Source organism: Ailuropoda melanoleuca, chromosome 7 (genome assembly GCF_002007445.2).
Source record: "Ailuropoda melanoleuca isolate Jingjing chromosome 7, ASM200744v2, whole genome shotgun sequence".
In the NCBI taxonomy this organism is placed as follows: domain Eukaryota; kingdom Metazoa; phylum Chordata; class Mammalia; order Carnivora; family Ursidae; genus Ailuropoda; species Ailuropoda melanoleuca.
Genome location: NC_048224.1, coordinates 8353369 through 8377195, shown reverse-complemented (window position 1 = coordinate 8377195; position 23827 = coordinate 8353369). Strand labels below are relative to the sequence as shown.

The 23827-nt window shown below is 37.5% G+C and overlaps 1 protein-coding gene across 16 annotated transcripts in view; it reads left to right on the top strand.

Annotated features, from left to right (window-relative positions):
• FREM1 (FRAS1 related extracellular matrix 1) overlaps window positions 1-23827 on the top strand; it is a 186862-nt gene that overhangs the window by 79636 nt on the left and 83399 nt on the right. For 15 of the 16 annotated variants that reach the window (XM_002915932.4, XM_034663912.1, XM_034663917.1 and 12 more), the window contains 6 exons: window positions 1779-1872; window positions 5095-5347; window positions 9886-10080; window positions 11188-11373; window positions 17763-17959; window positions 21361-21574. In XM_002915932.4, the coding sequence (XP_002915978.2) occupies window positions 1779-1872; window positions 5095-5347; window positions 9886-10080; window positions 11188-11373; window positions 17763-17959; window positions 21361-21574 (1139 nt within the window). Of the gene's footprint in view, window positions 1-1778; window positions 1873-5094; window positions 5348-9885; window positions 10081-11187; window positions 11374-17762; window positions 17960-21360; window positions 21575-23827 lie in introns of those variants that run through there. The other variant, XM_034663925.1, reaches the window with a different exon arrangement.

Below are 23827 nucleotides of genomic sequence, written 5' to 3'. Positions count from 1 at the left end.
AAATTGTACATGGGAATTTTGACCTTTAAGAAGGTATTAGGCATCAAATGCTTAATTCCACACTTGGAAGTTGACTAGGAGCTCAGATTTGTGCATAGGAAGATCAATTTCATCTGAAATTTCGTTTAGTTACATTGTTTATTCATGATCTCTAATATCTTGACCTCTTTTCACTACTCACTCCTATCTTCATTAAAATTTCCTTTTTTTTTGAGATTTCAGCTCTTAGCTACATGTTAGAACAAGAGCTCTGTTTAGATAATTCTTACTAGGGAGTGAGTGATGGATAGAAAAAAAAGTACTAGTATCTGCATGCACATATAATTCAAGGATTCGTCTATAGACTGGCAATTATGTTTTTCCCCCCATTTAATCTTTACAGTAGTCAAGCCTGACAAGGTAGACAGTTGTATTCTCATATTATAGTTGAAGAAACTAGGAGTTTGAAGTCACTCAGCTAGTATATGGAAGAGCCTGGTTTTAGAAATTCTGTTTGATTCCGTAGCCATGCCTTTGGATGTGTATTCCTAGATCCACTTGGCCCTTTTAGGGATATTAGTATGGTAAGATAGGATTAATACATTATCACATATCTATTTTTGATGAAAATATCATGGTGTGGGAGTCAGTGTGTGGGAGGGATACTGGGGGGGTGGGAAGTAGACTTTCTTCACCATTGCAATGGAATCCCAAACCTGAATCCCTATGCAGTGTATGAGTGAGACTAGTTCTGAGTAAAATACCTTTTAGCCCTGGGATTTTTTCATATGTAAGTGTTATATATGTTTGATATACTATTTCTTTAGATTTATTTATTTATTTGAGAGAGAGAGAATGAGAGTGAGCGATCATGTAAGAGGAGGAGGGGCAAAGGGAGAAAAGAATCTCAAGCAGACTCCCAGCTGAGTGTGAGCCCAAGGCAGGTCTCGATCCCAGGACCCTGAGATCATGACCAGAGCCAAAATCAAGAGTTGGACGCTCAACCAACTGAGCCACCCAAGTGCCTCTCAATATACTATTTTTATGTAACTTTTAATTTTATTTCCTAAGGCTTATTTATTATCTTGAACAAATCATTGATAAGCTAAAAATTTGGCTCAATTCAATAGCTGTTTAGAACTTACCACATATCACTACAGTGGTTGGAGAGTAGATGGAAAGTCTTGGATTAGACGATTCTGTTATAAAACTTGACTGAAAATTAAAGGAAAGTCAGGCCAAGGCTAAATCAAGGAAAAATATTTTTAAGTCTGGAGAGATTTGAAAATCTTTATAGGTTGGGTGGAAGAGAGCTAGTAAATACAAAAGGGAAAATGGCAGGAGAGAGGCAATAAATAATTCATAGATCAGAGTTTTAGAAAAGAACTGAATAGATCGAAAGCACAGGCAGAAAGATTAGGCTTCAAAGTAGGGGAGGAGGGGGCCCATTAAGATTCACAGTGTCCCCCTTTTACCTACCGTCTGCCTCAGTAACCCTCTAGCCCCAGCCTTGTTTTATGTAAGTAAGCAGAACTACACCAACTGGTTCCCATTGCCACAGTGGCAACTTGAAGGGCTGATTTTGGATTGGGGACAAATCATGAATGCATACAACACATTTTTCCAGGGCGGAGTAAATTTTTACATTCAGGGACACTTGAATAGTTAACTATGTAACTTCATGATTCTGTTATTCATTTATTGACCATATGGCTAAAGCCATGGAAGGGCTTTTGTGTCAGACATCTCCTACTGTCACAGTGGCCTTGAGGGGCTAGTGGCAAATATCATCCCCACAGGTATCAGCATGATGGATCTGAGAGATTTCGGGATGACATATTCTTGGAGGTCACAGATGGCACGAATTCAGCAGAATTTGTTTTACATGTTGAGGTGGGTAGAAAGTTTCTTCCCTCGTTCATATAGAAATGAAGCATCTGGTTTAGAAGCCCTTTTTTTTTTTTTTTTTTTTTTTTTTTTTTTTTGCGAGAGTGAGAGTGCGTGCATGTGAGTGGGGTGGGGATGGGCAGAGGGAGAGGGAAAGAATCAGCAGGCTCCACTCTCAGTGCAGAACCTGATGTGGGGCTCATGACCTGAGCCAAATGAAGAGTCAGATGCCCAACTGACTGAGCCACCCAGGCCTCTGGTTTGGAAGCCTCTTAAGAGTTCCTGATAGAACTTGAAACATGTGGACTTCAAAAAAATCCTACCTGCTTATGTCTGAATGTCTCAGGACAGGCAGTAGACAGCAAAGTTATATTGGTGAAATGGACATGCTGCTTTCTCTCTCTAATCCATTTAAGGATCAAACCACTCAGACCTCAAACCCAGATACTTAATTTAAAAACCAACTGGTTCTGTGTATAACTTGATTCTAATATTTTTGAGCTGTAACACTCCGAAATATTTATTTAGCAGCTAGCATCACTGGGCTTTTCCCTCTTGTGTGGAAGAAGCCATGTTTTTATGTGTGCGCTGCCCCTTTATGAATTCTTGTTCTATATACTCCTTTCTGAGATCTATTTGAAATGGTTATTTTCTCCCTTTTGACAAATGATGAAAATTCTGTGCATAAAGATTGATGGGAACCCCTGAGTTTCTCTGTTGCATGACCACTTAAGTCCCTAAACAAAACTAATAAGATTTGCAGGTATTTATAGTTAGTGACACAGGGAGGTCTGCAGAATTATCCTGTTCCTTTTACTTTTATCTGCCAAATTCAATTTCTGCTTGAATTTTGTCAGATCTTTGTGATATGAAATTATGATTAGTGGTAATAATGTGTTTGTGTGATATTTTTATGGTTAGTAATTAAGAATGATTACATCCATCTAGTATTTTTAAGAAGTAGAAGGAATTATCTCTGGCACAGGGCAGTAGAAGGGGAAGGAATTGACCCCATTTTATAGGCAAGAAAACTTAGGTTCAAGAAGTTTCCATGACTTGCCCCAAATCATTCATTTGACTGTGTAAACAGTCTGTTTATTGTCACTTTTTAGACAAAAGGGCATGGCCCTTGGAAGACGAACAGAAGTACAGGTAATTTTTGGACAATTATGTGTGATTGTTTTCTACCCAGGAAGAATGTTTTAAATTCTGTTGCCTTTGGGCTTTATTATCTATTTGTAAGCTGAGACTATTTTGTATTTTGTAAGGTGGTCATCATGGATGTATTGGTGACATTCATCAGATAGAGTCAAGAACAGTAATAAAGAGGGTCTTTAATGAATCCACTCAGAGGACTTGAACAAAGATATTTTTCCCTAATAAGCCAATAGAAAATAGAATAAAGTATTGCATACTTTTCTTTTTACCTTTGATTAAATAAGTAAATCTGAGTTTCTATTACCCCATCCCTTTACCCTTTAAAGGAAAATACGAAAATAATTTCATGTATATTTGTTCTAGAGTTGTTAGCCTGTATAAGTAGCTCGGTATCCAGAAGATATATACATATTTACCTTCATTCATTTATTTACTCCATAAATATTTAAAAAGTGCCTTCTATTGGCCTGTTCCTATGCTAGATGCTTGGGATATGATAATGAACATGACAAAGTCTCTGTTCTGTTAGAGATTATAGGCAGGGAATGAAGGCAGACATTAAACAGATTATCACTGAAATAACTAATGAGTTAAAATGTGGCTGTGTTCTACAAATAAATGGGGTGCTAAAAGGGAGTAAATGGTAGAAGTCCCTAAGTGAGTCTGGGTTGTCAAAGAAGTTTTCCCTGAAGAATCCACATGTAATCTGAAGGAGAGGGTAGCCAAGCCAAGAGCTGAGGCCAAGCCTCCCGAGCCACAGGGCAGAGAGAGCGTGCCGAGATGGTGCAAAGACCCGAGATTGAAAGAAGTCAGTGTCTTCCAGTGAAAAGGCAGTTGGGTGGCAGAGGCACCTGATTGCATGAAATGAGGCCTAAGACATCCTTGGAGCAGTGCTAGGAAGCCACTGAAGGTCCGCATAAGATGGTGACTTGATGAAAGCCACATTTTAAAAGATCAAAGATTGACATGATCTGAAGAGCAACCAGAGTTATGAAAGCCACATTTTAAAAAGATCCCCATGGCTGAAGCGAGGGGGCAGGAAATGCAGGCTTGAGAGTTTCCGCAGGCCAGACTTGAAAGTTAAACATTCAGCACACACACCAAGTTGCGACTGTGAACTCAGAGGCAAAATGTCCTTCATTCTAATTTAAAAGACTTGTCTTTTCAGGGCGCCTGGGTGGCTCAGTTGGTTCAGCCTCCACTCTTGATTTCAGCTCAGGTCATGATCTCAGGGTGTGAGATTGAGTCCTGAGTCGGGCTCTGCACTCAGTGTGGAGTCTGTATGAGATTCTCTCTCCCTCTGCCCTTCCTCCTGCTCACACGCTTTCTCTCTTCTCAAATAAATAAATAAATCTTTTTAAAAAAATAAAAACCAATAAAAGACTTGCCTTTTCAAGTGTCTGCATCATCCTATTAGATTCAGAGAGCTGGAGTGGACCCATATTGTTCTTTTTTTCCTTTCTTCTTAGAGCTTTATTTTCATGACAATGAGAGAAAAATGTTTTGTCAAGTTGAAGCCTGGGATCGATTTAGTGGTTATGGAGTTTCAGAGTTAACTCAAAATGTTCGAAATAAGCCATTGCTTATTGTGAGTTTGGAGAAACTTCCTGGGTGGCAGGAAGTTGAGGGTAGACAAAAACTTTGTAATTGCCAAATAATTTGAAATATAAATAACTCTGATGTGGTAAATGTAAATGCATCAGACCACAAGGACCAGATTTCCTCTGGAATATGTGTGAATTTAACAAAGGAGGATAGGGACTTTAGTGAAGACTGCTCTGTATTACATTTATATTTTGTCTCTCTAGAAACAAATGAGAGCTTTGAGTCCCAAACCATAACTATACTCTCCCATTCCTACCTCAAATGTCTCTCATGTTGGCCATTTCTCACAAGATGGTTCATATGGGGAAAAGATACAGCCTACTTGGCCAAATTCCCCGGCTATTGTTGCTTGTGTCTGGAAGATCGAAAATGCCTGTCATTCCGACTATGAGCTATGGTTTGCCAGTTGGGCAATTTGTCATCGCTTTCTTTTTTCTTGAAAACATGCATTCCCCCCCCCCCCAGGTATTCCCTGTAAATGATGAGCCACCAATCCTAAAGGCTGACCTCATCCCCATGATGCATTGCTCAGAGGGCGAAGAGGTGGTCATCACCTCTGAATACATTTTCGCTACTGATGTGGACAGTGATGACTTGAAACTGACGTTTGTGATTGTTCGAGAGCCTCAGCATGGGGTGGTGAGGAAAGCTGGAGTCGCAGTGGATCAGTTCTCTCAGAGAGATGTCATCGCAGGGGCTGTGACATACAGACACACGGGTGAGTGACCACACGGCGACCAGTGTGAGTGAGTGGCTGCAAGTACTGCAACGGAGTCATAACCCCATTCCTTGGTGGGAGCTCTGGTAATCTAAGTCTTAATGCTTGCTTCTATTAAGAAAGAAGCAGCAGTAGCAGCTGCCTGATCCCATTCTGTATAATCACCATATTTAGAAGGGTTTCTGATCTCAGTAATATAATGAGTTTCAGAGTGGAGAGGAGCACGTATTATTGCTACTTTGTTCTCGATGCTTCTACTTAGACCTTTAATTCACCCTGGGTTGTCTGCCTTCCCTTATTGGTCAATTTGAAGAAGACTTCGTTTGACCATCACAGCTTTGGGATCCATGAATCATAGCAGAAATGCCTGAAGTAAGCACCCTAAGATAATTATAATATTAACTTTAAGGGGCACCTGGCTGGCTCAGTTGGTAGAACCTGCAACTCTTGATCTTGGGGTCAAGAGTTGGAGCCCCATGTTTGGGCACAGAGTACTTAATAAAAATGAAAAAAGTCTATTCGATCACCAGCTAGCTCCTAAGAAGTAACTTGTCTGACTTTGAGCTTCTGAAAAGCAAAGGTGGTATCTTCTGTTTCGTGTAATGCCCACAGCAATAGAAAGCAGTGGACACCGATGAGCCGTGCGGTAAACGCTTTTTTATCAGCCTGGCCCTTTCATATCTGACATCCCATTGTATTGTTATCCAGATGGCATTTGTTCCCCATGTAAAATGTTCAACTAAAGAAAATAGTAATTCAACATTGTCATCTGCAAGACACAGTAGTGGGCATTGCGGGCTGCAAGGGAGTATAATCCAGATTCAGCTGTGGAGTTTTGATTTCAGTGGGTAGATGGACCCACTCACAGGCAAAGAGGACAGTGTCCTGTGTCAGTACCTCATCAGTCACTGCCCCTTGCACATCTTCTGATCTCTGGTTTGAGTGCACTTCCTCGTGAATAATACTGTATTCTTCCCCTAACCCCCTTTTATTGCTGCTCGATTACAATTTCATGTGTCCTCATCCGTATGCCGCTCTCATCTATAGATTCCGTGGAAAGAAGGGTGGGGTATAGAAAGCCAGGTGAGGGTGCAGGGAATAAGAGATATCAGAATGCAGATCACTTTCTTATTTGGAAACATATGGAGAATACAAGCAGTGAGTGGGAGAGGGATCCCCTGGTGGGGGGATTGAGATGAATTTGGAAATGGGGGTGGGTAATATTGGGAAATAGTATTTTTATATGTACTTTGGAAAACAATGATTTATTAGGATGCCAATTGTTGGATGGCTCGTTAGTAGGACACATTTTAATCATGTTGCCGGACATCATTTTAAAAAAAAAATGGTATCTCCTTATCTTCTTAAGTGTGTTTAGCCTTAGGAAGGGTTTCACTGCTCATTTTCCTGGCCTGGGGAGCAGAATCGAACTTCTCAGTGTCCCTCTAGAGTCCACAGCAAGGTGCTTCATTTTCATTTCCCCAATAAATTTTAGATAGACTAGCAGAAAAGGGGCCAAAGCCCAATGACTGTTGGTCTGTGGGTTTTTACATAATTTTTACATCTGTGGCAGGCTAATGCAGCATAGATAAATTAGGGCTGAGATGAAGCTGTCTTCTCTGCTGGGGCCTTGCTCCAAGTGCTAAACAACAGGTACACATCTTTATAAATCCCTTTGGTGTGATGGCCACGTAAGGAAGTGTGAACTTTTTTTTTCATAAGACCTACTACCTACTAGGACACGAGGCAAATTACTTCAGATAGATGGGTATTTTGTTGTCGTTGTGTTACTAAATTAGCAGAAACACTGCCAATTCGAAAGATGATTTGTTAGTTGAATGAAATGTTTCCTTGTAACGTTCTCCCAATGACTCAGTTGGTAGTTCCTTAGCTCTGTGCGGGAGAGAGGGTAAAGAACCACAGTACCACAGGTCCCGAGGTTTCAGTGGCTCTGCTCTTGCCTCTGTATGTTGATTATAAAAGCTACCTGAAGGTAATTTTGTCTCCATTATTTTAGTTGCTTTCCTTGATGATAAAAATAACACTACATGCCCATTTCAAACAAAAACTTGGAAGGTGTGGAAAAGCATAATGAAATTTTGAAAAATCACCTATTTACCTCTCAAAAATGGTCACTGTTAACATTTCAGTATTACAGTAATTTTTCTTCTTTTTTTTAAAAAAAAAGATTTATTTATTTATTTATTTGAGAGAGTGAGTGAAGGAGAGAGAGAGAGAGAACATGAGCGAGGTGGGGGTTGGAGAGAAAAGGGAGAGGAACAAGCAGACTCTCTGCGGAGCAGGGAGCCTGACGTGGGGCTTGATCCCGCAACTCCAGGATCCTGACCTGAGCCGAAGGCAGACGCTTTACCGACTGAGCCACCCAGGCGTCCCTCTTCTTTCTTCTGATCATGATTTTTTTACAGAGTTGCCGATCATGTTGTATATGCTGTTTTGTTGATTACTTTTGTCATTGAGATTATCAGCTAAAATGTTGATTAAATATTTATTAAATGTTATGAAATTATCATAAATATAAGTTTTAATGATCAAATAATATTTTATGATGCAAAAAGAGATTATTAACCTGTTCTCCCAACATTAAGCATGAAGTCATTCAAAAAAAATTTTTAAGTTAATGCTGTGGTTAACAGTTTTAAGTATAAATCATATCCTTAGACTATACTCCATTAAAGGTAGAGAATTCTCCACCCTTGTTATAGCCGTTTTTGAGAGTAGGTGCTCAGCCTGGTTTTCCAGCGTTTCTGTGAATGTGTTCTATGCTTTCACTACATTGAAATTACAGTTACAGAAGGTACTATGTTTGCTTTTTTTTTTCCCTTTAAAAAAGCTGTCTACTCTTCCTGAAATGATTTTTCCACTTCTCTTCTTGGCTCCCTCTTCCTCCATCCCAATTCTCTGCCTCATCTGCCTGGTAAACTACTCCTCATTTAATGCTCAGTGTAAAGCCAGCAGAGCCATCTGGAAAGACTTCTCTGACTTTCTCTGCCATGTGTGCCCTGCCCCCACACCCATCTGCCAAAACGTTCATCTTTCTTCACCCTCAGCCCCTCGGACATATTCAGGCTGAGATATATGAATTTTCCATTTAACTGGTAAAAAAATGACTTAATGGTAGCAGTTTCACCTGGTTCCTCTTCACACATACACACACCTGTGATATTCTAACCAAACTGCATTTCTTTCTTGACCATTAAATTGTGTCAGTGCTGGACACATGATAGGCCTTTTGGCATTTGACTTACTTTTGAACTGTCTTTTGATGCTTTCAAAATGTCTGCCTGATTCTCTGCTGGAGCACCCAGAACAGTAATTATCCCATAGGAGCCACTAAATAATATATATTTTCAAGTGAATGAGGAATAAATGAGCTTTGTGCCAATTTATTTTTTTTATAAATATGAATAAATGGGAGGCATCTTATTTTTTTACTGCTCTTAAAGGCTGATTATTTAATTCTAATTCTCTCCACATTAACTTCAGTTTTTCTTATTAGCCCTGTTTTCTCATTCTTTAATCATTTGGTTGCTCAGTAATATCATCTCTTGATTTTCCTTGTCATTAAGTGGGTAGACTAATGCCAAGCACAGTGCTGTGTAGGTTTGACCAAGGTGTCTTGTGAAAAGAGATGACATCCCTGATCTTTTGTACCCCTGTCTCATCAAAACTCAAACAAAATTGCTTCCCTCTTGGCACTTTCAACGTGATGCATGAGAATTACCAAAAGGACCTCTGCAGAACTCTTGTGTCCTCTGGACAGTGAGCACTTCTACCTGTGTGCTGTTAGTAACCCAACGGCAGATCGGCTGATTTGCTGATAAACTGTCTCATTCTCACATTTTTTTCCTTCTTCCTCTCACTGCTTCAGTTGAGGCCATATTATATCCCATACATATAGCCCTAAAGAGTAAAAGGAAAACAAAAATAAACGCCACTTTCCCCCCATGTCCTGTTGCTATTCTGCTAATGTCTTGGCTATTATATAACTAGGAAAATACTGAAACGAATGACAAAAATGTGGCTCGTCTTTCTATTTCACCTTCCCAGCGTCTTCTGTTTCTCCTGACTGCGGTGGCATGGTTGATAGTTGGTCATTTAAGGTAGTTAATGTAGATGGGAAGACAATGCAGTTGGAAGGACAAGGGTGCCTTCTGCTCTCCCTGAAGTTGGTCCTAACACTAAACAATTAGGCAGGAAGAATGAAACCATCGCTAGTCAAGCTTCATGCCTCTCACGTGTTCATTTGTGAACTGTCAGACCCTTGTTAGCCCCTTTTGCCCCACCATATGGTGAGAGATAGCTGTCAAGAATTTCACCAGAAGCAACAGATGGGCAAGCATTTTTTCATTATTTTCATGACTATTTCCTTTCATAGTGATAAAATTGAGTTTTACATGTTAGCCAACCTAAGATCCTTTCCGTGCCATTCTGTGCTTGTAGAAGAGGTGTAGGTAGATTTCATCTCAGTATTCCGTATTTTTAAAAAGTCAGGTTTCAGCTGTAGTCATGTCTTCCAGGTGGTGAGATTGGCCTGCTGCCTTGTTTTGATACCATTACGTTGGTGGTTTCGGATGGAGAAGCTGGCCCTTTTGTGAATGGCTGTTGCTACAATGGGCCTCATCCATCTGTTCGTCTTCATGAGTCCTTTCCAGTGTATGACCTCAACATCACAGTACATCCAGTGGACAACCAATCACCTTCAATCGCAAGAGGTGACAATGTTTTTTTCTATTAAAGTTCCATTATCTCATCTCGTGTCATACCTGTGGTTTAGTGAAATAATGCATTTGAATTATAGTTAAAATGGAAAACTACCATACAGAATTGCCTGTGAGAATTGCCTCCACACAAATTTGTGGGAAACTGAATATTTACAAAAGATTACAAGGCAAAAGAATTTATTTGTTTAAAAATGTGTGTAATTGTGTATGGAGAGAGAAAGCAAGTGTGTTTGCGAGTGAGGGAGGGAGGGAGTGTGTGTGTGTGTGTGTGTGTATGTTTTGGGATGAGGACAACATTGGAATCCTCAGATATTCTGGTTTTATTTCATGTGGGAAAATATCATTTGCCTGCTGGAGAGAGAGTAATTTATTTTATGCATAATAATTTCTATTTGAGCAGAATGAAAATACCAGAGAGACCATTTATATACATTTAACCTTATTTGCTTTTTAGAAAGTCATCGCTTCATAGGCATTATGTATATGTTCTGTCTCTTAGAAAAAAAATACAAGCATATGTATGGATGTTATTGTAATTTGCAAACTATCTCCCAAGCAATGTTCTGGAAAGGAAGCATTATCCCCGCAGAATAATTAAGCACCAAGGCATGAAAAAATGTTCATTATGAGCAATTCATAATAGCTCGCAGGCAATTAACGCTCTGACAAACAGAGGTAACAACTGATCTTGAAGAGTACATAAACTACATTTAGTGGCTTATCATTAAAACAGTTTGGCAATTCTTATTTTCATTTGTCACTTCTATAGAGACACAAGGGAAATCAGAGTTCCTTGAGAATGACTAAAGGGCTGTACTAGAGCATTTAGTATTTCTGCTGTCTTTCCATTATTGTCTGGCTTGCTTGTACAAGGAAAAACAATATAATTCCACAAGTCAAATTAAATTCCACCCATTACCCCTGAATATTTTCACTGTAAGGAGAAATTATGCCAGAGGAAATGAACATCTCCCATGGAAGTATATTTGCATATGGAAGGCTTCTGTGAATTGGAATTGCAATCACTCCCTTTTGTCTTCACTATTCTGATTAGAGGATTTCACGCTAAGTAGTAATTGCGTTGTTATTTGCATGCAGGTACCATGTTTGCTGTAGATGAGGGTTTCTCTGCAGCCATTACCATTAACCATTTGTCCGCCACTGACCCTGACACTGCAGCAGATGACTTGGAATTTGTTTTGGTTTCTCCTCCCCAGTTTGGCTACCTTGAAAACACACTTCCTTCTGCAGGTTTTGAAAAAAGCAATATGGGCATAAGCATAGGTAAGTCATGGTGTCATGACTGGCGATAAGTCGCCTGTGTCTATGTTTCTGACCGGCCAGATCATGCTTAATGACTGGGTAGAAACTTCAAAAATGTTCAAAGCACTGTGTACACTCAAGGAATTATTATAATAGTGGATACTTTCAAATGTTATTGTTTTTCATTTTAACTTTCTATTTTGAATTGCCCCACATATGGGAGTTTACTTCAAACGAAATGGAAACTTCACTTATAAAAAATATAGGAGTAAATATAGAAGAAAGAATGTTTTAAAAGACCTTCAGATCAACACAGAATACTGTGGTAGAATAAATCTGGTGGGAGTTTATTGGTCTTCTTTTCTCAATCTTTTCGCACTTTTAATAGACATTGGCAGAAAAGATTAGGACGTGTAACATGGGTGTAACAGAGAGAGAGCCTGAAATGTTGAAGGTGATGACTTGAATTTTGGAGCCAAAATGTATCTAAGATGTTTAAATAGTTCTTGTATCTCAGGCAATAACAACTAAAGCAACACCAAACTCAAAATTATTCAAATACAACACTTTATTTATTTATTCAAAGATAATGTCTTAGAAATAAATGACCTAAATGATTATTTAAGCACCTGTTGGGGCATATCCAGTTTAACTATGAGAGAGGCTGGGTTTAAGATTAATTGCATTAATAGTGTGACTGATTACATAGAAAAAAAAAAACAAGACGCAACTACATGCTGCCTACAAGAGACTAACTTCAACTTCAAGGACACACGTAGGCTCAAAATGAAGCCATGCAAATGGAAACCAAAAGAGAGAAGGGCTACTTATACTTAAAACAGATAAAATAGATTTTAAGTCAAAACTGTAACAAGAGACATAAGTCACTGTAAAATGATAAAGGGGTCAATTTATCAAGAGAATATAACAATTGTAAATTTGTATGCATACAACATTGGAGCACCTTAAAATATTAAACATATGCTAACAGACTGAAGGAAGTAATGGCAACAATGCAATAATAGTAGGGGACTTCAGTACTCCACTTTCAACAGTGGATAGATCATCTGCCAGAAAATCAACAAGGAAACAGTGGACTTAAACTGTATATTAGACAAAATGAGCCCAGTAGACATATACAGTACATTCCATCCAACAAAAGCAGCATACACATTTTTCTCAGGCATATGTGGAACATTCTCCAGGATAGATCATATTATGCATCACATAACAAGTCTTAGCAAATTTTAAAAGAATGAAGTCATACCAAGTATCTTTTTTGACTACAATGGTATGAAATTAAAATCAATAATAGGAGGAAAAGTAGAAAATTCACAAATATGTGTAAATTAATATATTCCTAATCAACCAATGGGTCAAAGACGAAATTTTTTTAAAATCCTGAGTTCTTATAACAGGAAAATTTTTTTTCTTTTTTTTCTTTCTTTTTTAATCACATCTATATGAGAAGATGCATGTTAACTGAACCTATTGTAATCATTTCATGATATATGTAGATCGGACCATCATGCTCTACACCTTAAATTTACACAGTGATGTATGTCAATTATTTTTAATAAAATTGGGAAAAAAATAAAATCTTGCAACAAAAATGGAAACACAACATACCAAAATATCTGAGATGTAGCAAAAGCTGTGCTAAGAAGGCAGTTGGTAGTGATAAGCCCTTCTATTAAAAAGAAAGAAAGAAAGAAAGAAAGAAAGAAAGAAAGAAAGAAAGAAAGAAAGAAAAAGAAAGAACGAAAGAACAGATCTCAAATAAACGACCTAACTTTACAACTCAAGGAACTAGAAAAATAAGAACAAAATAAGCCCAAAGTTAGCAGAAAGAAAGAAACAAAAAGATCATGGTAAAAATAAGTGAAATAGAGATTAGAAGAACAATGGAAAAGATTAATGAAACTACAACATGGTCTTTCAAAAGGATAAATAATTGGCAAACCTTCACCTAGACTTACCATGAAAAAGAGAGGACTCAGGTAAATAAAACTTGAAATGAAAGAAGAGATATTACAACTGATATTACAGATATACAGAGGATCATAAGAGACTACTGTGAACAATTATACATCACCAAATTAGACAGCCTAAAAGAAATGGATAGATTCCTAGAAGCATACAACCTACCAATTTTTTTTAAAAGATTTTATTTATTTATTTAACAGAGATAGAGACAGCCAGCGAGACGNTATACATCACCAAATTAGACAGCCTAAAAGAAATGGATAGATTCCTAGAAGCATACAACCTACCAATTTTTTAAAAAAGATTTTATTTATTTATTTAACAGAGATAGAGACAGCCAGCGAGAGGGGGAACACAAACAGGGGGAGTGGGAGAGGAAGAAGCAGGCTCATAGCGGAGGAGCCTGATGTGGGGCTTGATCCCCTAACGCCGGGATCACACCCTGAGCTGAAGGCAGACGCTTACCGACTGTGCCACCCAGGTGCCCCACAACCTACCAATTTTGAATCATGAACTAGAAACCCCGAATAGACCAATAACAAGTTAAGGAGATTTAATCAGTAATCCAAAACCTCTAACAAAGAAAAGCCCAGGACCAGATGTCTTTACTGGTTCCATCAAAATTTTAAAGAATTAACANCTAACGCCGGGATCACACCCTGAGCTGAAGGCAGACGCTTACCGACTGTGCCACCCAGGTGCCCCACAACCTACCAATTTTGAATCATGAACTAGAAACCCTGAATAGACCAATAACAAGTTAAGGAGATTTAATCAGTAATCCAAAACCTCTAACAAAGAAAAGCCCAGGACCAGATGTCTTTACTGGTTCCATCAAAATTTTAAAGAAGAATTAACGCTATTCTTAAACTCTTGCAAAAAAAAATCGAATAGGAGGAAAAACTCCCAAACTCATTTTATAAGACCAGAATTACTCTGATACCAAAGATAGGTAAGGATACTATTAAAAAAACCCACAGGCCAATATCCCTGAAAAATATAGATGCAAAAATTCCCCACAAAATATTAACAAACTGAATTCAGTAGCACGTTAAGGGAATCCTACACCATGATTAAAAGGAAATTATACTTGGGATGCAAGGATGGTCAACATATGCAAATCAATAAATGTTATACACTACATGGATAGAAAAGACAAAAATTCTATGATCATCTCTATAGATAATAAAAAAGCATTTGACAAAATTCAACAGTGTTTTATGATAAAAACTCTCAACAAATTGGGTATAGAAGGAACATACCTCAATATAATAAAGGCCATATATGACGAATTCACAACTGACTTCATACTCAACAGTGAAAGATTAAAAACTTTCTCTCCAAGATGAGGACCAAAACAAGTGTGCCCACTCTTACCATTCTTATTCAACATGGTACTGAAAGTCCCAGCCAGAGTAATTAGGCAAGAAAAAGAAATAAAAGGCATCAAAATAAAAGGAAGAAATAAAATTGGCTCTGTTTGTGGGATGATAGGATATGTAAAAATTTTTAAAGATGCCACCAAAAAACTGTTAGAACAAATCAACAAATTAAGTACTTTTAGGATACAAAATCAAAATAAAAAGATCAGTTGTATTTCTATACCCCAATGATGAACTATCTGAAAAAGAAATAAAACAATTTCATTTACAATAGCATCAAAAACAATAAAATACTTAGGAATAGGTTTAACCAAGGAAGTGAAAGATTTATACACCAAAAACTGTAAGACATAGAATTGGTGTCTTGATGGGAGAAATTGAAAAAGACACAAACAAATGGGAAGATATATTCATGAATCAAAAGTGTCAATGTTGTTAATGTTATTAAAATATCAACACTACCCAAAACTGTCTACAGATTCAAGGCAATCACTATCGAAATTCAAATGACATTTTTCACAGAAATAGAACAATCAATCCTAAAATTTCTGTGGAACCACAAAAGATCTTGAATTGCCAAAGCAATCTTGAGAAAGCACAAAGCTGGAGTCATCATGTTTTCTGATTTCAAACTATATTACAAAGCTTTAGTAATCAAAACAATATGGCGTTGGCATAAAGACAGGCATATAGATCAAAAGAACAGTATAGCGGGGCANACAAAGCTTTAGTAATCAAAACAATATGGCGTTGGCATAAAGACAGGCATATAGATCAAAAGAACAGTATAGTGGGGCACCTGGGTGGCTCAGTTGTTAAGCATCTGCCTTTGGCTCAGGGCGTGATCCCGGTGTTGTGGGATCGAGCCCCGCATCAGGCTCCTCGGTTGGGAGCCTGCTTCTTCCTCTCCTACTCCCCCTGTTTGTGTTCCCTCTCTCACTGGCTGTCTCTCTGTCTGTCAAATAAATAAATAAATAAAATCTTTTAAAAAAAATAACAGTATAGAGAGCTCAGACGTAAATCTACTCATATATGGTCATTTAATTTATGACAAAGGAGCTAAGAACATACAATGGGAAAAGGACAATAAATGGTGTTGGGAAAACTGGACAGCCATATGCAAAAGAATGAAAATGGACCACTGACTTAATGCCATGCGAAAAAATGAACTCAAAATAGATTAAAGATTTGAATGCAAAACCTGAGATCATAAAACTCCTAGAAGAAAATATAGGTGGTAAGCTCCTTGACATATGTCTTGGCAAGTTTTTCGGATTTGACACCAAAAGCAAAGGCAACAAGTGCAAAAATCAACAAGGTAAGACTGTATCAAACGAAAAAACTTATGCAGAGCAAAAGAAACAATCAACAAACTGGAAAGGTAACCTGCAGAATGGGAGAAAATATTTGTAAACCATATATCTGAGAAGGAATTAATACCTGAAATGTGTAAAGTACTGTTACAGCTCAATAGCAAAGGAGCCCAAATAATCTGATTTAAAAAATGGCGGAAGACTTGAGTAGACATTTCTCCAAAGAAGATAAACAAATGGCAAACAGGTACATGAAAAGGTGCTCAACATCATTCATCATCAGGAAAATGCCAACCTAAACCACAATGAGGTATCTCCTTCCACCTGTTGAAATAGCTCTTATCAAAAAGACAAGAGAAAACAAATGTTGGTGAGGATGTGAAGAAAATATAACCCTTGTGCACTGTCGGTGGGAATGTGAATTGGCACAGCCACTATGGAGATTCCTCAAAAAATTAAAAGTAGAACTACCATGTGATCCAGCAATTCTACTTCTGGGTATATATCCGAAGGAAATGAAAACAGGCTGTCAAAGAAATATCTATACTCCCATGTTCATTGCACCATTATTCACAATAGCAAACACATGGAAACAACCTAAGTGTCCAATTGATGGATAAATGGATAAAGTAAATGTGATATAAATGCATAATATAGAATATTATTCAGCCATGACAAGACAGAAATCCTGCCATTTGCAACAACATATATGGACCTTGAGGGCATTATGCTAAGTGAAATGCATTAGGGAAGCAAGAATACCAAATGATCTCACTTACATGTGGTATCTAAGACCATTGAACTCACAGAAACCAAGTAGAATAGTGGTTACCAGGGGCTGATGGGTGGGGGAAATGGAGAGATGTTGGTTGAGGGGTACAAACTTTTAGTTATAAAATGAATAATTTTCAGGAAGCTAAGGTACAGCATGGTGACTATAATTAATACTATATTATTTACATGAAAGTTGATATGAAAGTAGAATGTTAATGTTCTCACTCTAACACCCACAAAATGGTACTCACATGAGGTGAATAATGTGTTAACTAACCTTACTGTGGTAACATTTTACAATATATGTGTATCAAATCGTGACATTGTAAAACTTAAATTTATAATGTAATATGTCAGTTATATCTCAATAAAGCTGGGGGGGAAGATTTACTGCAATAAGGTACACAGTTTGGCCTGTGACTTAATGCTCAACATAGAGCCTTTTTTCTCTTTTGATTTAAGGCAATGCCAAAATACCAAAACAGCAGGTCACCTAATTCTGCTCAATCCAACTTGTTGCTTGATGTGTATGTCAAGTAGGCAGATGATTGACTGACTCTTGCTTTGCCTTTGTATGAAAGAGATGGTCTCTTTCTTATCCAAGCATGACAAGAACTATTTATATGGGAGCAGTGGTTTTAATCAAGAGAAGGTCTTTCTTACATTCATTCCAACTATATAAAGAACAGTTGTGAAGTCCCTACATATCCTGGTTAGCAGTTATCATGTTCTCCATGCAAACTTTAATCCTTCCTTATGATTTATGGATATCTGTTTTTATGTTGATTGGTGACAGACATTATAGCAGCCCCCGATAGCTGATTCTTAGGTCAACTGCAATGATCTCCTATTTGCTTTTCTGAGAAATAAGCTATTGGGTTACGTACTAAGAACCAGTAGCTTGGGGGAAAAAAAGTTTTTCTTATTTACCTGCTCCATGTTGGTGTGCTCTCAGCTTCGTTCCGGTGGAAAGACATGAAGGCTTTGCACATTAACTATGTGCAGGCCAGGCACCTGAGGATGGAACCGGCAGCTGACCAGTTCACGGTGTATGCCACAGATGGGACGCGACGCTCCTTGGAGATACCGTTCTACATTATCATCAACCCCACAAATGACGAAGCTCCTGACTTTGCAGTGCAGAATATTACTGTAAGAAAGATTACGGGATTTCGTTTCTTTTCTTTTTTTTTTTATCATTTTCTGATTTTATTTTCACCTAGTTCATTTACATTGATCCAGGTGCACCTAATACATTAAGTTGATAAGGAATGGGGAGAACGGTAACCTATATTATAGAATGCAATTACTTGAGAAATATTTTTCTAATAATAATGATGGTAATGATTATAATTGCAAACATATAGAATTGCATGGATATAGGATGGAGTTCTTACCAGGTTGTAGGTAATATTTCCAGTCCTTTACATGTGCTCATGTAAAGGCTTACAAGGCTTTTAGGGTGATGGTATTATCATTGCCTTTTAGTAACTGAAAAAATGAGGCACAGAGAGGTTAACTCGGTGGCGCAAGATCAGAGAGCTTGGAAAGAAGTGGCACATAGGAAATAGTACATAGGGGATTTGCACCCAGGCAGTTTGATTCCATAACATGCCCTCTTAACCTATGCTATAATGACAAGGACTCTTAATTCACATATATAAGGCATCTTTTTATACAGCTATTTTTTAAGATTTATTTATTTTGAGAGAGAGAGAGAGAGCACATGAGCAGGAGGGGAAGAGGGAGAGGCAGAGAGAGAATCCTCAAGCAGACTCTGAGCTGAATGCAGAGCCTGCAGGGGGCTTGATCTCACTACCCTGAGGTCACGACCTGAGCTGACACCAAGAGTCAGACACTTAACTGACTGAGCCACCCGGGCGCACCTTTATATGGCTATTTCATAAAGATAGATGATATGAAAAAAATACAATTTAAATCATTCTTTTTATGTAGTTTTAAAACTATTTTTATGTGATGTTTGTTAGTTTTATTTAAAAATTCAGATAGTTAAAATGGCCATAATATCACTTCTCAGATAACACCTGTTGTCTTTAAAAATATAATAATAAAAATATGTAGTTAAACGAGTTAGAATATTGAGAAACATACACAATGAAATACGAAATATGACAGTCTCCATCTTAATAAATAGGTCCCGTTTGTATTACTATGTTTGCCATCTTTTTTTCTGACATTTACCAAAGCAAATATTATCTATTTTGAAGCCATTATCTAGCCTTATTTGTCACTGAAAATTATCAAATTCTAAATACAAAAGTCTTTATTTGATTTGAATTGTCTACTGACTCTTAATGGTATATGAGAGTCACCTCACAAAGAGATTTAAGAGCCACTCCTGCCCTTTCTCTTCTGTTGACACGTGGGTTTCTCTGGAGAGCACGTCAGTAATTATAAGGGGAGGAGAAACTCTACAAATGATTCCTTCTATACCTACCTCTATTGTCTTGAATCTATCCAGGGCTGGAGTTTCTGAAATAATTAGGCCACCGGGAAATTGTCCCTTGCTCTTCTCTGAAAGTAATCATGCTTTTTAGCTGTGCACTCCTTAGAGAAGCTGTTGAAAAGTAACAGATATGGAGCCCCGTGTGTTACTGGCAAAGCTGGCTTTAAGTTTCAAGAGATTTTTAAAAATAGTCATGTTTATTTTGCTTTCTTGTGGAAAAATGTATTTATCTTGTAGACAGTCAAGCTTCCATCAAGTTGGGCTGCAACTTGCAAAAAAAAAAAATGAGGTTTTAGTTTAAGATATTCTAATCCATTTCAAACTGCTCTACTAGGGAGTTTTTGCATTTTGTGTATATTGATCTAAACCTTTTATTTATGATCTCAATAAATGAAATGTACAAAAAAAATCCCAATTTTTTCAATGAAATTTCCCAGTCATGTTGTGAAGTAAATTACCATTTTATAAATGAGAAAAGTTGTCCTATGGTGATTCCAGGAGTCCTAAGCTTTATGAAGAAAGGTAATTAGAACATATTTTAGGCTGCTTTATTAAAATTCTTGGAGAAAAAGGCAAGTTACCATCAAAGATGATTTCATGATTATATCATTGCACATTAAATTATGTTGCCATTTTAGTCTTTAATAAGTAAAGCCAGATACAAGAAAACTGGCATCACTTTAGCCCAATTATCAGAATGGCAAGTGATTCTTCTTCACACAGGTGCAGTAGACGCTAGTGGCAGGAAGCCTCTCTCAGGAAGAGAGGCTGAAGGAAAGGGCGTTTTCACAAATCTAAACCATATGTATTCTTCAAGGCTGACGTGCCCACTCTGCCATGAAGACACTCCTCGTCCCCTCCACCCTTTTGGACTTACTGTTTGTCCATATTAGTAGCACTAGATAATTTTCTTCCTTGCATTATAATTACTGATGGACAGGCCTTCATGGTCTCATCTGACTTTGATTCTTTAGAATATTCGTATTCCCCACAGCATGAGGCCCAATGCATTGCGGATTACCAATAAGCATCCGTTCAATGTATACACTCTGATTATTTAGGTCTTGCTTTGTTTCAAAAGAGGAAACAAATATTTCTTTGTTCTCTTGATTCTTGTGAGAAAAAGATCAAGACAGCTAAGTACCATGTCAAGTTCTAAATGGCTAGATCCTACCTGAGATGAAAAACAGTTAGTCTTCTTTGTGCTTAAAGGATTATGAAACAAAATTGGGGATGGGGATGGGAGGAGGTAGTTCTGGAAAATTTGAGGCATGAGGATTGGGGAGAGGTGAGGGACCCAGAATTAAAATAAACACTATTATGTATCCAGAAGTATCCTTCTCAATTTTTGTTAATTGCAATTGAAATACAGGTTTTCCTGGGGCGCCTGGGTGGCTCAGTTAGTTAAGTGACTGCCTTTGGCTCAGGTCATGATTCTGGAGTCCCATAATCGAGTCCCACTTCAGGCTCCCTGCTCAGCAGGGAGTCCGCTTCTCCCTCTGACCCTTCCCCCTCATGCTCCCTCCCTTTCTCTCAAATAAATAAATAAAATTAAAAAAAAAGAAATATAGGCTTTCCTGCAATTACAAAAATTAGAAACATAAAATACCCCCAGTGCATATAGCAGACATTTGTATCATTTCTAAAGGAGAAACATGAGAACTGTGAAAGCAACATGGTTCAGGAGGTTAAAATAACAGATTAGGATTAGTTTTACAGTTGAACTCTGTGAATTCCAGAAAGCAAGCATTCTTTTGATTGCTTTCCCTTGACCTTTGAATTATGGAGGAAAAAGTGTGTGTGTGTGTGTGTGTGTGTGTGTGTACACGCGTGTGTATCTTTTGTTCTTTAGGGAAATGAATAAACTGTTTTGAAGTCTTCAGAGAAAACCTAAGAGAGATTAATAGATTTATTCTTTTCTTCTAAGCTCATGTTAAAACAGCCATTTCTTTTTAGGACTCATTATACACAAATTTCATGGAAAATTTGCAATAGGATATCTTACAATTACTTCTTTTGAGTAATTTGCTAAAAGAAAGACAATTTTATTTCTACACAGCTGACTTTCCGACTTGTTTTCGCTTAGGTGTGTGAGGGTCGGATGAAAGAACTGGATACTTCCATCATCAGTGCTGCTGATCTGGACGTTCCCAAGGACCCCTTGCTGTTCAGCCTCACTCATAAACCACGCCACGGCCTCCTCATCAGCGGGGAAGACTTTCCTCAGAATAAGCAGCCGGTCAGCCTTGGCCAGAAACATGACCTTGTTCAGAACTTCTCCTTGGAACATCTCAAGAATGGTAGATCATGTTCTTCTATTCATTTATTGTTGTTGATTTAATAATTTAGCCCAGAAAATGCAGGAAGTGAAGAAACGGGATTCAACTACTTTATTCATTTATCCCTCAAGGGTTTTCTCTGGGCTCTGGATGAATGTAGGGCCTGAAGCCTCAGTTACAGACAGTGGGCAGAGGAGAAGGAAATAACATGTTTTCTTTCACTTTGGGAACATCACTAAAAATGATTATTTGTGGGGCACCTGGGTGTGGCTTAGTCAGCTAAGTGTCTGACTTTCAATTTTGTCTTAGGTCACGATCTCCTGGGTGTGGGATTGAGCTCTGCGTTGGGCTCTGCACCCAGCAGGGAGCCTGCTTGAGATTCTCCGTCTTTTCTCCCCCTGCCCCTCCCCCAGCTCATGCTCTCTCTCTCTCTCTCTCAAATAAATAAATAAATCTTTAAAGAAAATGATATTTGTGATTTTGGGTATTTTAGCTCCAACTTTTTTGATGTCATAATAAAAAATTCTTTTTTAAAACTACTGATATCATGGACCTAAATTTGAAGAGATTTGTCGGCCAAAATTTCTATGTTTGAAACAAATATAGAACCACATATAATAGCTCATTATTCTCTGTGGAGATAACTTGTTCTTTAAGGAAATGACATATGGGAATAGCAGCCTGAATTATTTTTTAATTACTCTTTTAAAAAAATCAATTTTATCCCATTTTCCAAATAAAAACATACTTTCAAATATCAGAGAAAAGGGTAGTTCTAGAACCACCGCCTACTCTCACTCTCCTTCCTGCCTTCACATATTGTTTCCGCAACCTGAACCCCCTTTGCTGATTTAGCCAACACCGTGCCTTCAGAACCAGGTGACCTCGGACCTCCCGGTGGAGCCTTCGCAACCCCCACCCACCCACCTGGCAGTCTCTAGACCATCCCTTTCCTGTGCTGGCTCCGTCCAGCACTGGTTTAGCATTTTTGCTGCCGTGTACATTTTTCCATTCCCCAACCAGAGTAAGCCCTCTGTCCCAAAGTTTATTTTGCAATAGTTGTGCAGCATCATGTCACATTTGGATTTGAAAAGTTAACTCATGTATTTCTCAGTTTTTTGTCAGTTGCAAAGAAAGAATCTCTGGGGCTTAAGTGATGATATTACCAAATCAATAACCGAGTGTATCAAATAATACAATATGTTGTTACAGTGTTTTTCTTTTCAAATTTAAGACAAAGGAAAAGAAATAGTAATTCAAATTTTACTCTGAAGGAAGTCTGTTTATTAATTCGGCTAAATATTATCATTTATTATACCATAAGGTTAAAAAGCATGCATATTGTGTAAAATTTGCACTATACAATGATTTTGAAGAAAAAAATGGTTTACATAAATTAATATTTTGGTCAATAACTTGGTAACATTCTCAGAGATGAGATTTTCATCCTCATTTTATTTTTGACTCATTTATGGCTATATTTTAAAAAACCTTTCATATATTCTCACATACATCCCCCTACCCCAAACATACAGGACTTATAAAACTGCAACCACATTATGTAATCTGTTTTTTTCCTTCTCAACTATAAGAAACTTCTTACTTTTTAAGTGCTGATTGAAAACATGGTTTGCAGTAACTCCAGCTTTTCATTGTATGGGCGTACTGTGCTGTAATTTTATACAACTATCTTCTGTTTTTAAATATGCAGACAGCTTTTCATTTCTTGATATTACAGGTTACACGTAAACATATTTTATGTATATTTTTGTAACATAAATCTTAGTCCACATCTCTTAGAATTTTTTTGGTATAAATTTTTATCATGAAATTACTTGGTAAAAAAGGTGAACATTTATAATACTTTTAGGGAAAAAATTGCCATTCCATGATATGCATGAGCGTGCCTATTTTCCTAGTCAAGAATGGGTATTTTTTGAAACTTTTGTGAATTTGGTAGTCAATAGCAGCATCTCATTGTTATCTTAATTTGATATTCTTAAATTATGAGTAAGATTTACCGTCCTTTCATGTGTATTGACCATCTATGTTTCACCTCGTAAATTGCTTGATAATGTCCTTTGCTCATTTTTCCATTGATTTATATTAACTTATAAGAGATTAAATATTGATATTTCACATTTTTGTCGCATGTTAACAGATAAGTTTTTCTCTATTTTATTTGCTTTTTAATTCATGTTCTTAAGTACAGAAATTACAAATTGTAAAGTGGTGAAATTTATCATTATTTTTCTTTTTCTTTTTTTTTTTTTT